The sequence below is a fragment of the Micromesistius poutassou genome (assembly GCF_964030765.1).
Source record: "Micromesistius poutassou genome assembly, chromosome: 22".
NCBI classification, from domain to species: domain Eukaryota; kingdom Metazoa; phylum Chordata; class Actinopteri; order Gadiformes; family Gadidae; genus Micromesistius; species Micromesistius poutassou.
Window position 1 is genome coordinate 5,114,835 of NC_140292.1, and position 15,014 is coordinate 5,129,848.

General features: G+C 41.4%; 2 protein-coding genes across 4 annotated transcripts in view; one reads left to right on the forward strand and one right to left on the reverse strand.

Annotated features, from left to right (window-relative positions):
- Window positions 1-1,331, forward strand: part of slc12a2 (solute carrier family 12 member 2) — a 33,610-nt gene extending 32,279 nt beyond the window's left edge. For all 3 annotated transcript variants that reach the window (XM_084486124.1, XM_084486126.1, XM_084486125.1), the window contains 2 exons: window positions 223-290; window positions 862-1,331. In XM_084486124.1, coding sequence (XP_084342250.1) covers window positions 223-290; window positions 862-997 — 204 coding nt within the window. In that variant the 3' untranslated portion in view covers window positions 998-1,331. The remainder of the gene's footprint in view (window positions 1-222; window positions 291-861) is intronic.
- Window positions 1,332-6,422: 5,091 nt separating this feature from the next.
- Window positions 6,423-14,294, reverse strand: LOC311367337 (long-chain fatty acid transport protein 6). Its single transcript, XM_084486164.1, has 10 exons — window positions 13,758-14,294; window positions 12,965-13,168; window positions 10,861-11,019; window positions 10,216-10,340; window positions 9,316-9,510; window positions 9,012-9,102; window positions 8,528-8,726; window positions 7,613-7,710; window positions 6,688-6,818; window positions 6,423-6,605 (listed from the first exon to the last, which is right to left on the reverse strand). The coding sequence occupies exons 1-10, from the start codon at window positions 14,233-14,235 to the stop codon at window positions 6,429-6,431; spliced, it is 1,857 nt and encodes a 618-aa protein (XP_084342290.1). The 5' UTR covers window positions 14,236-14,294; the 3' UTR covers window positions 6,423-6,428.
- Window positions 14,295-15,014: the final 720 nt, after the last annotated feature.

A 15,014-nucleotide genomic window follows, 5' to 3' on the forward strand; every position in this document is an offset into this window, starting at 1 on the left:
CTTTGCGCGACCTTAAAAAGTGGTATTTCGAAAATGTGTATTGTACACACTACATTATCAACGTTCTTTTTTTAAGACTAGTCAGGAGTGTGTTAGTCGTCACCAAGAACACAATAAAGGTTTAACTTCTTAATGTCTTTAAATGAAGTTATATCATTTATAAACCCCTTGATGTCTTACCGCTCAAATGTTATTTTCTCTTTTTGTTCCCCGCCCCCTCAGACAAATCGCCAGGTCCGACTGAACGAACTGCTCAAGGAACACTCCAGCACCGCCAACCTGATCGTTATGTAAGTGTGTGTGTGTGTGTGTGTGTGTGTGTGTGTGTGTGTGTGTGTGTGTGTGTGTGTGTGTGTGTGTGTGTGTGTGTGTGTGTGTGTGTGTGTGTGTGTGTGTGTGTGTGTGTGTGTTCATCCTCATTGTGTGGACCTCCAGTCTGATGTCCACATTGATACTGACCAGCCTCTTGCCAGTCACTAAGGGACCTGCCCCAGCAGTACATTAAATAACCGGAATTATGACGAGGGGGATGATAAAGACTTGCAGAACGCTCCTCATTAAAGCTTATGACGCTTTAGATCGTGAATAAAACGAAGGGGCTGAATAAAATTAATGTAATAAAATGAAAAGTAATAAAATGAGGCCCAAATCCCTCTTAAAAACGAATTTCTATTCTCTTGCGTTTAACTCCATATAAGCTGTATTATTGTCTAGTATGTCCCTTTTTGTGCTTTTCATTTTAATGTTATTTGATTTGTTTTATAACTCGATAGTTGGATTATACTGCACTTTGGTCATCTGTTGTTGGTTTTTTAAAGGGCTCCATCATAAACGTAAACTTTTTCCGTCCCCCTCCCACAGGAGCATGCCGCTGGCCAGGAAGGGCACGGTGTCCAGCGCCCTCTACATGGGCTGGCTGGAGGTGCTGTCCCAGGACCTGCCCCCCATCCTGCTAGTACGTGGCAACCACCAGAGCGTGCTCACCTTCTACTCCTAGGGCCGCCGCCGCCCAACACACCGGCCACCTCCACCCCCAAAACACTAACTCTCCACCTGCACAGCAGACCTGGGGTGTCCGTCACCGCATCAAAAGGTTCACTATTTATATATCTATATATATATATATATAGATATATATATTATAAATAGAATTACTGTACACTCCAAACCATGGTAGGGTCAAGGCAGCCATTGATATGAATAGTTTTTGTTTGAATAATGATGAGCGCACTTACTGAGTTATACTAAGATTTAAAACCCAGCGCCAGTGATGCCGCACTCGCTACTGTGGCCCCAGCTGGTAAAAATGTGATTTTTACTTTTTCTGTTCTTTCCCCGCAGTCCCCTCAACATGGGGGCTGGGGCGGGAGGGGGGGTGGATGGGGGAGACTGAAGGTTAGTTTTGCTCAGGCATTGTTGGTTTGTCTCTCGAGATGTTCTCAGACAGATTGAGTTAGAGGAACGGTTCCACGTATTGACGAGGGTTTGTTCACAACGTTGGTGTCACATCGTTCATATTTCGATTATCTTGATGTCACAGTTCTGTTTTCTCCACTTCGTTTTTTTTTATTGTAATGCAGCAATAAACTGTGTTATAGTTTGAGCTTCGAGGGGAGAACCATGCAGAATGCTTTCCAAAAAAACACTTTTTAAAAGCCTTATGGATGTGCCTTCCAGTTGAATCTGATTTAAATGATGGATCTCTGTCCATGTTGAAATGTATTGGTGGATAACGCATACTTTTGTAACTGGGTTTAAAATGTGATTTTTATTTTAGTTTTAGCGTTTCTTTTTTTTGAGAGTTGTATTTATGAGTGGCTTGCATGACTTTAGTGAAGAGTGTCCAATTAATCTCCTGAATAGCTTCCCCCCCTCTCCCTGTCTGATTTCTCTTCCTTATCCTAATCGATTTCTTGTTTATTTTTTTCAAAGTCGATTTTTATCCAGTTTTAAGTCTTCCCTTTTTTATTTTATTTTAAAATACTGTCTAATAAAATGGGTCAATTCTCGGTGCACTAATCCCAACAGAAGGGCCCCGTGTGGGCTCCTGACGTTGGGCCGTTAGGAGGAGCTCAAAGAAGGTCGGACAAATGAAAGGTCCTGCCGTGTCAGGAACCACCGAAGTCACACACACACACACACACGCCTGATAATCTCACACGCCGCCACATAGCTGCTTGTAAATACCATTGAGTTCATTCAGCGTTCGTTCCTTTAACGTTATGTCCCCCGATCTCGAAGAGGGGGGGGGCGTCCTTCCATCCGGACAGTTGACTTACAAACTTGCCTTAATGCTAGAATTAACATCTTTCATAGTTGCTTTTTCTCTTATAAGCCATAGTGGCTCAACGAACAGGTTCCTGTAGTTACTGAGTGATTATTAATGTGTGAGGGGAGAACACGGCGTGTCGTGACTCGCGTGTTCAGCGGTTGCGTGTTTGTACATACTACTTAGCGTAGCTCCATTTCACGTCTGTTCACCTCAACGGTTTCTGTTACAGTGGGACAGCCAGAATGTGATTTTTATTCAATTTTTTGTTGCCCTTTCAGGCTTGCCTGTTTGTCTATAAAGTTCGGCTTTATCGACTTATCGAGTCTAATTTTGTTGAATGCTATTAACTCATTTACTGTAGACCACGGCATCGAACAGCGTTTCCATCGCTGCCATTCTCGCCCACACGCTAGTTCACTGTTTGAGTACGGCTGTTTTTTTTCCGTCGTCTCATTACGACGTCTGTCTGACCATTCCTCTGAGGTATAGAATGGGTGGATTGTCTGTATTAAAATGGCACATTTAATGTTGTGCACGCTGGAAAGAGAAGAATGTGTTTGTGGAAGCCGGAATGTTTGGAGAGGTTGCTTCTGAAGATATACCTCTATGCACATGAGCTAGTGGTGTACCCGTACACGGAAGGCGGAACAGACTTATTTCCACTCCTCGGGGTGGAAAAACGTCTGGTGAGTTGAACTTCAGATTTCCACCAAGTGAATTGATTCATACGATTTTTTTTTTTTTTTTTTTTTTTTTTGGAGTGACTTGGATCTTAAAAAAAAAAAAAGTAGCCTAGTATATCAGTAGCCTAAAACAAAAATACTGTATTCGTTAAGACTTTATTTTTTGATTTTATTTTCTTCTTTCCCTATTCTCCATAGATTTTATTATATATTATTCGATCTACATTTAGGCCCCTTTTTCTTATATGCAATCAATATGATGTGTCACAGTTTGAAGTGGGAGCAACTGTTTCATTAACCAATGGAAGATTCCGAGCACATACTTTGATAATGGAGGACGTTTTTAGAGAGGGGGGATCAGTTCCAGGCCTATTTGGAATCAACTGCTGTGTTTTGGGGAGTTCAATGTATAAACTGCCATACGTTACGACCACATCCCACCATTCTGTGTCTGTGTCCAGAGGATACGAATGTAATAAAACACATTTTAAAGGATGTGGAGGAATGTAAGCGCTTTTATTTTGTTAAAAATAATCAACAGGGTCTTAAAGGATCTGTGCAGTGACACTCATCCGCCAACATTGTTACAAAGTGACATTAACACACAAATGAAACAAAAGAAAAAAACACGGGTTACTTACTACTATACTTGTATATTTAACTCCATACACACACTTGCATAACCAAGACGATGTCAGCTGTGAGGTACTTGAAGCTGAAGGGGGAAATCGTTGTCTTTGATATGTATTATTAAACACGATTATATATGTCAAACCAAATAATGTCGTGTTTGTGTGCATTGTTTCGTCATGAATATATATATATATATAGACTGAAAACGTGCATTGAGGCAAAGGTACTTGATTGACCGTAGCGCTCTTGTACTAAGCCAGACCGACACTACTACTACTACTGTTACTACTGTGCGTTGTTTTTTTCAGAACCAAATATCAACCTGCGGTTGTGTCATCCATGCAATGTTTTTTGCGGTTCTTCTTAATTTTTTGTTTTGTCATTTGCCATTCTTTCCATCGAAGCTCTCCTCCTCTCATCTGTTGATAATGAGCCATCATGTGGAATGTAGAATCTAATTAATCAACCATTTTTCTCATGACCGTCACTTTCTAGTAAACACTGCAAACACGATATACCTGTAAATATGCTTCGTAGTGGACATGCATAAATGAAGGGAGTTTCAATTATATAGCACATGGTATTTATTTTACATTGTTTCATTTAGTATAATTTTACAATTTTTCTTTCTTATATATATTGGTTTTGGTTTGAAATTTATTTGCATGTTGGTTTGTTTTGCCTTTCAAATTTGTCTTCAGTCTTTTTCCCTTCAGTCTGTATTAATCTTGAAATACCTTGGAAGAAAAGCTATGATGGCATCCACAGTTCAAAGGTGTATTCCCCTGCCGTCCCACTGCAGGGGCTGGGAACCACCCAGGCAGTTGAAACAGTCATGTTTTGATACGCTGTACTGTTGACATGGATAACATTACATGGATATGTCATGGCTTTTTCTAACATTGATGATAATCAATACTTTGTACATCTTTATTGCAATAAATCAATCAAATGGAATCAATCTATTGTGTTATTTAATTATTCACGAACTGGCCATAAAATGTAATTGGGTCATTTGAAAAATTGTTATTAGTATAATTCCCCCCCCCCCCCAAACAACTTGGATAAGACAGAAACCTGTGAAAAAAAGACCATCTGCCTGGTGGTTGTGAGTGAATGAATTTTATTAAACAATTGTAACAAGTAATCACCCATCCACTAAGCTAACACTTCCTAGTTACACATCCTGGAAAATGTTTGAACTCTGAATATCACTTAGCAAGCCCTTAAAGCTAGCCTGGGAACCAAACAAACCGCAAGCTCAAGTTTTATTTGCCTGAGCATATGCGTCTGGCCCCCCTCCCGTTCAGAACGGTTTCCAGCAGAACTGGCCTGGTCGGCTCAATCACAAGTTTATTTAATATAGGACGGGTTTGATACGTCTGTACCTCTGGAAGCGCACTTTAGGCAACTTCTGGAAAACCAAGATGCCGGTGGCTGATGTATTACATTGTGTTGCTCTGATTGGCCTATCTAATCGTGACCAATGGAGATCAGAAATTCACTGAATGGTTCCAGACTAATACACATGCAATTTTTCTTTCTGGGGATGGCAGGCTAACAAAGGGTGAAATCAGCAATCTTTGGTCGGCCAACGTGGAATTGAGTCTTATTTTGATCACATTGTGCTTTCTTTGATTCAGTCTCATGGTTCTCATTTTGATCACATTGTGCTTTGATTCAGTCTCATGGTTCTCATTTTGATTACATTGTGCTTTGATTCAGTCACATGGTTCGCATGCATTCGGCTCTTCAGCAGTGGCCAGTAGTCTAACACATTTACATAGAACCATTAGACTAACTTAAAACTCAAATTACATTAGAACAGTGTGGTAAACAATAGCTGACCGCAACTCAAATGTAAAATATTAAAAACCAGTTAGGTGGGAATGTGACAATATATAAACTGTGTTGCCATGTAAAGAAAGTTCCTAAATAAGGGTGGGGACAGGTTTTCTTTTTGCAGAAGTCTGCTTTTAATTCTTTTGAAATGCACCAACACTACACATTAGTGACATGTATGGAAAAATAAAAAAGCTAACTCGCACGCAGACCCCCAGCCGGGGATATACAGCGGAACAATGCTGTATTTTCCTGTGACCCAGTTCTGTGATCCACAGCATGGGTAAAACCTTTTGTTCCACATCCCTGGTTCCATACTGGGTTTCACTATGAAAGGCCTATTGATCAACTCTTTGCCTCATCGCTTCAGACATGCCACTCTTCTCTCCTGCCTGGTCTAGCACTATTGTTTCAGTGACTAGTGCGTGTCCATCCGTCTTGTCTTTAGAGATGGACGGGACATGGACCCTAACCCAGGTCGATTCAGTGAGAGACTGGTTGACCACACACATGGTCAAACAGCACTGATGTTTTGTGAATACGTTTAATGCTTAATCTTAGTCTTAGGGATAGATTATATCGTACAAAGAACGCTTTGGAAGCTCTTTCACTTGATGTTAATTGGCGTTTGGACAACTATGCAAGTCTACGACAGCCAAGACTGGCGTTCATGTGTTGATAAGCAGTTCTAAGGAGGAGAGAAACATGGTTGTTCCTTTCACAGATGTACCTTCCCCAACCCATGATATACTTCATGTTATAGAGCTCATAGTAAGTCATGCGTGACTCAGGAACATTTGATAATGAAACGTAGAAATCGTATAAATGTTATAAGAAAAAACATTTAAAAACAAATAAGCATAAATAACCTAAAATGTTTCATAATAACATAAAATCGATATATAATCTATTAAGAATAAATTCAATAGTGTATTAATCTATTTCAGTTTTACGTCTATTTCAACCTGAGTTCAACTTGGATCGGCTGCATTTTCTGTCTACAGTAAAATCTTGCCAGAGATGATGTCATCGTACAGACTTTGAGAAAGGGGAATGTAGTCTTTCTGAGAGAGAGACATGAAGTACAGGGGCTCCTCCACCACCTCTGGGTTAAAGCCCTCGTGGACCAGTTTCCCCTTCTGTTGTTTGAACGTCTCAGTCATCTCCGGGCAGGTCTAAGAAAAAAAGAGAAAGTTACTGGGAGGGAACCTAGATTTCGTCTCAGTATTTTTAAGGCATAATATGTATTTCCCTTACCTGAATTCGGAGAAACCATGGCCACGCATAGGACGGAAGTCTTCTGACTAACTGCTTGTAGATTTCAGCACCGTCTAATTTGTGATCTGCTTTTAAGATTATTGCAGCCATGCCCACCCGACCTTCATATCCTGTCCAATAAAAGATAAACAGTTAATGGATATAGAGTTGACCTTGCATTTCTGATCCCTATGGCTTCCCTGCACTCTGTCCAGTGTTTTTCATTTTTAACTAGGTTGTGCAGCACTATAACTTATTTCCAAAATCCATTGAATGCTTGAATGCGTGTTCTCAGCATAAACATGAGTCAGTTTAGATAGACGCCTCTGCTAAATGACAAAATGTAAATTCATATAGAGTGATCACTTAGCCAGCACCATGGCTATCTGCCCAGAACTGCTGGGTTTCTTTGGAAGCTAAGCAGGGCTGAATCTGATCAATCCTTGGATGGGAGACCAGTAGGTGCTTGTGGAGGTGTTCACTTGGCATTTGGTCAACTATGCAAGTCTACAACAGCCAAGAAAGGCACTGGAGAAAAGCCGGAGAAAAACATTTGTGGATGTTTCCAGCCCAATGAAACTTCCACAGATGTACCCTCCCCTATCAATTTATCTCCTGATAAAGTTTGTGTTAAATAGTTCATGAAAAATTGTAATGAAACAAAGAAATCTAATGTGATAGATGTTTCTTAGTCTATCTATCTATCTATCAATCTATCTATCATGTTTGACAGAAAAACAAATCTTTCAGTTAATACAGAAGGGCAAGTAGGATAGCCAGTAGGGGGTGCCCTCTGGCCTACATGATACCCCCAATACCCCAGGATGGAGACCGGGGCCAGGTCCCATCTTCCGGATGAGATGTCAGGCCGAGGTCCTGACCCCCTGTGGTCACTATAAGTGAGGGTGGAGGCGGCTTCACCTACCTGGCACAGTGACTCCATAGACGTTCACCTCCTGGAGGAAGTCCAGGCTACCCAGGACCTCAGAGACCTCTGTTGTGGCTACATTTTCTCCTTTCCATCTGCAATACAAAACACATCGGAGTGATGCCTGATGATGGATTAGAAATCATCAGAATTTTAAATTGAGCACTGATCTACAATATGCATTTTACGGGAAAGCATATTGACAATGTTATGTTTATCATAAGAAAGCACATTATAAAATACTATAATTCAATAACAAAGGTTAACCCCATTAATGGTGATGTGACAGTATATTAATTAGACAGTATATTAAGATATTTAGATAGTTTAAGTTAAAAAAAGAAAAAAAAAGATTGTTATATTTTTGTACTTAAAGAGGTGATATTATGAGTATCAGTATTGTGTAAGTTCACACTTCAAGAGCTAGCTCAAAGTTCACACAGATTAAAATGAACTTGTTCATGTCCAAAGTTCACAATTTGGAATTTTGAACTGAAAACCAGAAAATTAACTGTTCATGTTAATTTCTTATTTTTTTTATTCTACTCTATTCTTTATCAGTCTAACCTCCTCCTACCCTTCCACCGCCAACCCCCCAATCATTGCCACTGCCCAAAATAAATGAATTATTGAATAGTCATATAGAATCAAGATTACTTTTAAAAGCCAAGAAAAAAAAATAACTATATGTTTTACCACTTAAACAATGGGTCATACTATGCATAAAGTAAAAAAACAAGCCAACCACAGCTCCCAGTTTGACTTGGGTGGAGGAACTTTGTGGCTATTGGCTCAAGGCTTACCCTTCTTGTGAGGATTGTCATTAACTACTGTACTTTCTGCAGTGACACCCGAACACACCGTGTGGTATAACCGACACCCCCTCTTACCACGCGTCTCAGAGGGGCTCACCTGAAGGTGTCTCCGATGCGGTCGCAGAAGTACAGGAAGTCCCTGTGGTCGCAGAGGAGCAGGTCTCCCGTGTTGAAGTAGATGTCTCCGGGCCGGACCACGTCCTTCAGGACCTTGTTCTCTGACTGGGCCTTGTTCCCCGCGTAGCCCAGGAACTGGCTGGTGACCGTCAGGGGGGCCACCAGCATGCCGGCCTCCCCTGTGCGTAGGAAACCCTCATTATTAGAACCTTGTATTTGTATGAGCTTTGTGGGTGCTTAACATTACATTACGATTCTGGTTTACGGAGAGCACCAGTAATGGGGATTAAAGCTATACTATTGTAACTGTTTTCCCATTAGCGGCCTTTAGTGGCTTGATTTGTAGCTACAGTTATAGTGATATCGTTATAAGAGGACATTCACTGTCCAACACCAATTTAAAATTTATGTGGAGATTCCCTCAGACTATGATAGTAAAAGTCAAAAGTTACTGATTTTTTTACCTTTTGGTGCTTTAATGCATCTTCCGGAGCCATCGCGGACAGGTCCATATGTTTTAGGATCATATTTCAAGAGCTCAAACGGCATAGAAAGCTAAAAAGATAAATAAAACACAAAAAACAAAAAGAGCAACACAAATATGAGGATAAATGAGGGTCCGTACTGAACACCAGCCAGCAGCCAATGGTGGATAGATTTGCCGGTAGCTTTAATTAAAACTCAAGCTCAGCACATTATGGATCATGTATTCAGATCACAACTAATCACAGAGCATCCTGAAGTCTGTGAAGTATGTGTGGGACCGACCTTGTTGAAGTAGCTGGCTCTCCCGATTGGCCCGACCTCGTCGGTGTAGTTGAGGAACCCCACGCTGGCCTCGGTCAGACCGTACCCCTCCCGGATCTTGATGTTTCCAAAGCGCCGGGCAAACTCCCGCCACACGTCGGGCCGTAGGCCGCTGCCCGCCGCCAGCCTCACGCGGTGAGCCCCCTCCTCTGTGACCTGGTGGAGAAACCATGGGACAGTGAAACCATGGGACGGTTAAACCATGGGACGGTGAAACCATGGGACGGTTAAACCATGGGACGGTGAAACAACCGTGGCTTTCTCAAAGAAACCCCATTGCATAATGCATGGGTGATTATAGCTGTACATCTGAAGCTGTTTGGTCAGTGTTGACTCTTAATTGTTGTTTAGTTAGGGTGAGAATATTAATTGAATGCAATTAGATAGATGTATGAACAACAACAAAAAGACATTGATTTGGTTTACGTCAGACATGGACGGAGCTTATTCTCTACGAGGCTGATAAGAGAATGGAAGGCTGGCCATCTTGTTTATGAAGTATAGGTCAACATTCTGGACCACAGTGATGAAAATATAATATAGTGTTGATTTAATCAGGTGAAAGCAATGATGGACGTGAAAAAATAATCTTGTTGTATTCCAAAATAAATGAGCTCCCCAAATGTGGTTACACATTATACACACTGCTTTTTTTTCTATAGGCTTTGGCATAACGTAATGCCAAGTTGTTATGATATTATAAGGACACTTCAAACGTGTCGGGAAGAGCATTGTAATGATCTATTCCTTTGGTGGATATTTGGTGGATGGGCATATTAATGAACAATAGTAAATATCCCCATACAGAATAGAGAGGATTTAGAAGAGGATTTAGAAGAGGATTTAGAGAGCACGTCCTACCCAGGCATGGTTGACCAGGTAGCGGCAGAGCTCTCCTATGTACTGGAACACAGTCACATCGTATTTCACACAGTCCTTCCAGAACTGACTGGCAGAGAACTTCTTCTTCAAGACACACGTCGCACCTGTGAGACCGAGAAGAGATTTGGGTTATTGTTCTTAGTGACTCCCAATATAATAAATCCAACATTGACTTACTAACAACCTCGAACATATACATAAATATATGTGCAAACATTTTGATTGAAATAAGATTGTGAGGTAAAATAAACAATCCATTAAGGTGTGCAGTTACAATTATTGCCATGTTTACACCAGTGTTTTGAATCTCTTCAAAACGTGAATTTAAGGCGATTGTGGGATTGGGATACAAAGAGAGATGTTTTCTCAGTCCCCCGTTAAGCATTCGCTACATTCAATCTAGATTGACTAGCGATTGTGTGCTCTGTGAGCCTTTTGAGTTTTTGAACCTAGATTGAAAAACGGATGGAGATAGGTCTCTGGTGTAAACAAGGCCTTTGAAAGACGTGCAATTCAATTACAAGATGGACTACAAAAACGGCTGCCTTTAATGATACGATGAATGAAATTTGGCAGAAACTTGGCCTCCGGTCTGATCAAAAGACAGCTTCAAAGCCTCCTCACCCAGCTGTATGCAGCCCCCGACCCCCAGCAGGGAGGCAGACATGTGGTACAATGGGAGGGTGATGTACACAATGTCATCAGACGTGACACCACAGAACCGGAGGAAGGCCATACTCATGATGGCTTTGAGGTGGCCCACCCGAGCGGCTTTAGAATGACCTGCAAAATAAAAGCGTGACACAAAAGAGATAAATATAAAAATATATATATGTAGAAATGTAATAATAATTGATTGAATTTTTATAGCACTTTTCTAGACACTCAAAGACACTTTACAGTGAAGGGGGGACCTCACTAACCACCACCAATGTGTAGCACCCACTTGGGTGATGCATGGCACCCAATCAGCGCCAGAACGCTCACCACACACCAGCTTGAGGTGGAGAGTGAGGGAATTAATAAATGAGCCAATTATATAGGGGGATGATTAAATTTGCTTGATTTAATTTCATATGTAAGAGTTTCACTGCTATTTGCACATGTATGCCTTTTGTATGTATGTGACCAAAAACACTTGAACTTGAATTCATAAAGATAAATAATTAGACAACATGATGCATTACTACATAACTAAAAAGAGATTCCTAAATTACAGAAAAATTAAGAATTTGACGTGGACAAATAGTGGAACTTAGAGAAGTCTCAAAGCTTGGCAGCTTTGTTCTATCATCTCATCAATACTGAAGACACTGACATCTCAAAGGCAAGATGGTCCATATCTTGTCTACGAGACACCAATACATGGTCATGTGTCCCTTTGCCCTGAGGATGTAGAGGCCCTCATGAGAAGAACATAAAAAAACGAAAATGTCATGACTGATAACACATGAACACAGACGGATGGGAAATCTGTGTGTCCGAGGAACACGGTGAACATCATCCGACAGAACCTCAAGTCCCGCCCACAGAATCTACCCGGGGAGGAGATCCTCCAGATCTACACAACACACCCAAGGGCATCACAACACCCCCCGCTCGTTCAGAGCCTTCAGCGTGTGCCTTTAACAGACATTATCCACCGGCAGCACCTTGCTTCTGCAGAGCTTCCGCACCAACGCAGTGACCTCTGCTGAAGGGGTCTGTTCAGACCTCTTGGGGTCTCTGCATCCTGTGTAGACGAGGGGAAGGGGGCCCTTGGGGTGACCGTTTCCTCAAAGTACTACACCATCCCCTCCTCTTGTATACCAATGGGCCCCCGGTCAAAGTCAAAGTCATCCCCACCCTCGAATAGCTTTGGGCAAGGCCTTCCTTCAATGGTTTTCTAAAGAAACAAACATCTCTGGAGGCCAGCCATTCTCATGCCATTCCACAGTGTCTCTCTCCTAACTTCCTCTGACACATTCACTTTGTTTCGCTTAAGCGACCATTGTCTGGTCCGTCAACATGCGTCTGCTGAAACAGGAGTGGCCCGTTCCGCAGGGAGGACCAGCCTTGACGACCTGCCCTCATCGCTGGGGACGACCAACTGCTTCTTGGGTTGCTGCGATGGTAGCCACACTGGTGAAGACACTCTCTTCGCCAGTGTCAAGTACATATGGCCTAGAGTCTATATATTCTACAACTAGTTATATTAGCTAGATGAACGTCATCTGCTCATTCTGTTGATGGTTTCTTACAGTCTGGTGGAGGGTGTGTTTTCCCTCATCCAGTGGCGTGCTCAAACGCATTCCATGGGATCTCTGAATGTAGTTCCAATGCTAATTCACATTTTCTCGAATTTCGAAATTTTAAGAAAGCTGGAAGGGGTCCTACAGGTTTCAGGTCAGGAAGCTAGCATAATGTTGATGTTACTCACATTACGTCTTAACTTTTGATAACTGAAATGTTGTTTTTCCCCACCGGTTATCCCTGATTTATGGTAATCTTCCTGGGAGGGTTTTCCAGCAGCTGCATAGTACAGATTCTATAGAGATACTGAGTCCCATGAATGACAAAATAAATATACATTTTTCAAGGAAAAGTAGTAAATAGAGAGAAAAGGCTAAAAACAACTCAAACCGCAAAGCATGCAGTAGATCGACATACTAAGACCAAAGAGCATTAATATTGCTCAACTTGATTAACTTATTAATAAGTCCAATGATATGAAATGACAACACTTTACCAGTAGTCCCTGAGGTGAATATGAAGAGGAAGTTAGACATGACGTTAGCTTTGGGAGGATCAGGCAATGGCTCTTCAGACACCTGGTCCAGTTTATCCAGCAGACTGTTGAAGCTATCGTGAGGAGCGCTGTGGTCAACCGTCCACAAAGAGATATCACCAGCTGTAAGGGTGGGCAGCACCTCGTCTAAAGAAGCCACCAAATCTGGATTAAAAAAATATATATATATATATATTATGCAACATGGATCAATATGGAATAACATAATGAATAACATACACAATAACCGACCCGCATGAATGAACCCTGAAGCCTAAATAAAAGGAGGCTGCCATCTATCGTGTCAACACATGGGGCTCATATCCACTCTTTGACTCTTAACTTAGCTGTTATAGATTCATAGGCCTACACGAACATTGACTATAACATTATTCAGCAATGCCTTTGGAGTAGGCCATATCGAGGTCACTTTATATTTGGTAGTGGGGCAAGCTTTATGTCAGTTTTTACATAATTCTAGTTATATAATCCCATTATAGCATAGACATAGAGCACCTTGACAACGTATCTAATTGCTTGAGTCGTGTTGCACTCAGTTTCGAGTTAATTTTGACATTGACGGATTACATCTTGATAATTTGGCACTAACCCAGAAAAACCAAACACGGTCTATGGATTAGGCTGCAACAAATAAAAAGTTTCATGGCGTCACAAGACGCATGCAAAATTGCCAATTTGCAAAGTAAACAGGGCGCTTGAGTAAAGTGACAGTGCCCTATTCTGCAAGACCCACCGGCGCCCACCACAAGTGACTTGGCTCCACAGCTCTGCAGACAACTGAGGAGGGAGGACGCCTTGATGTTGAAGTTGAGAAAGGCGACTTCACAGCCCAGTTTGCACAGGCCGAACCACACACAAATGAAGTCCGGGTGGTTACACATCAGAAGAGCCACCACGTCCCCCATCTTTAAAGATCCTGCCGTTTTAAACACTTTAGCAAACTGGTTGCTTCTTTTGTCCACATCTTGATATGTGAAAGACTGGCTTTCGTAGATGATGAAGGGTTTGTCAGGGGTTTTTCTCGCTTGGTAAAGAAAAGTGTCGAGGTATGTCACGGTTCCCTTCCGCATACGAGTCTGCATCTCCTTTTTGAAACTCCGAAGTTTCAAGTAGTTCATCAAATCGGCCCAAAAGAACGGATGTGTTGTCCATTGGTACAGAAAAATAGCGAGTAGTCCTGCCGAGAATGTCGTCAACAACCACGCAATCATTTTGAAGTCACCGGGGCGTTAAACGCAGGCGCTGTTAACTTTGTGAACTTTCTGCACTCCTTCTTCTAAACTTGAGATAGCGGCCTGTATGCATGGGACTGAGCTCCTGCCCTGGGACCCCCACCGCCAGGATTAAGGAACAATAGACCAATTTCAATATAGATAGGGGCGCCCCTCCCACAAAGTGCATTAATCTCTGACAATCTCTCCAGGATACAGGCACACTCGTTTATTAGCCTGATGTTATCATTTACATTAGGCTACACTAGGTAGATATCAGATATGAGCAATTAATAATAATATGATTTTTGAAAGGGGGGGCTAGTCAAGGTGTGATACTCAGAACTACAGCAAAATGGGGATTTATGTCATGTTAATCAAAGATGAAAACAACTTGCTAGGAACTTCTTTATTACATTATTATTATTTTTTTTAGAGATAGGACAATAACATGAACAAACGATATAATAACAAGCTACTACCATGGAGTTCATTACATCCGACAGCACATAATCACAGGACAATAACTAAGAACGATTAAATATTTTCATGAACGACTAAGTTCCCTCAGAACATCAGAACAATATTTTTCCAGCATACCAATTAGGAAAAAATGCATTTTTTTCTCTATTATATTATATATTATATCACATTGTATCGTTTTATGTGAAAAGGTGAAAAGGTCATTATTAGAGGTTTGAATGTAAAATAATATTACCTACAATCGTTCAAATAAGCCTGAACCAAACACATGTAGTTCCCCATTCAGGCAAACGATG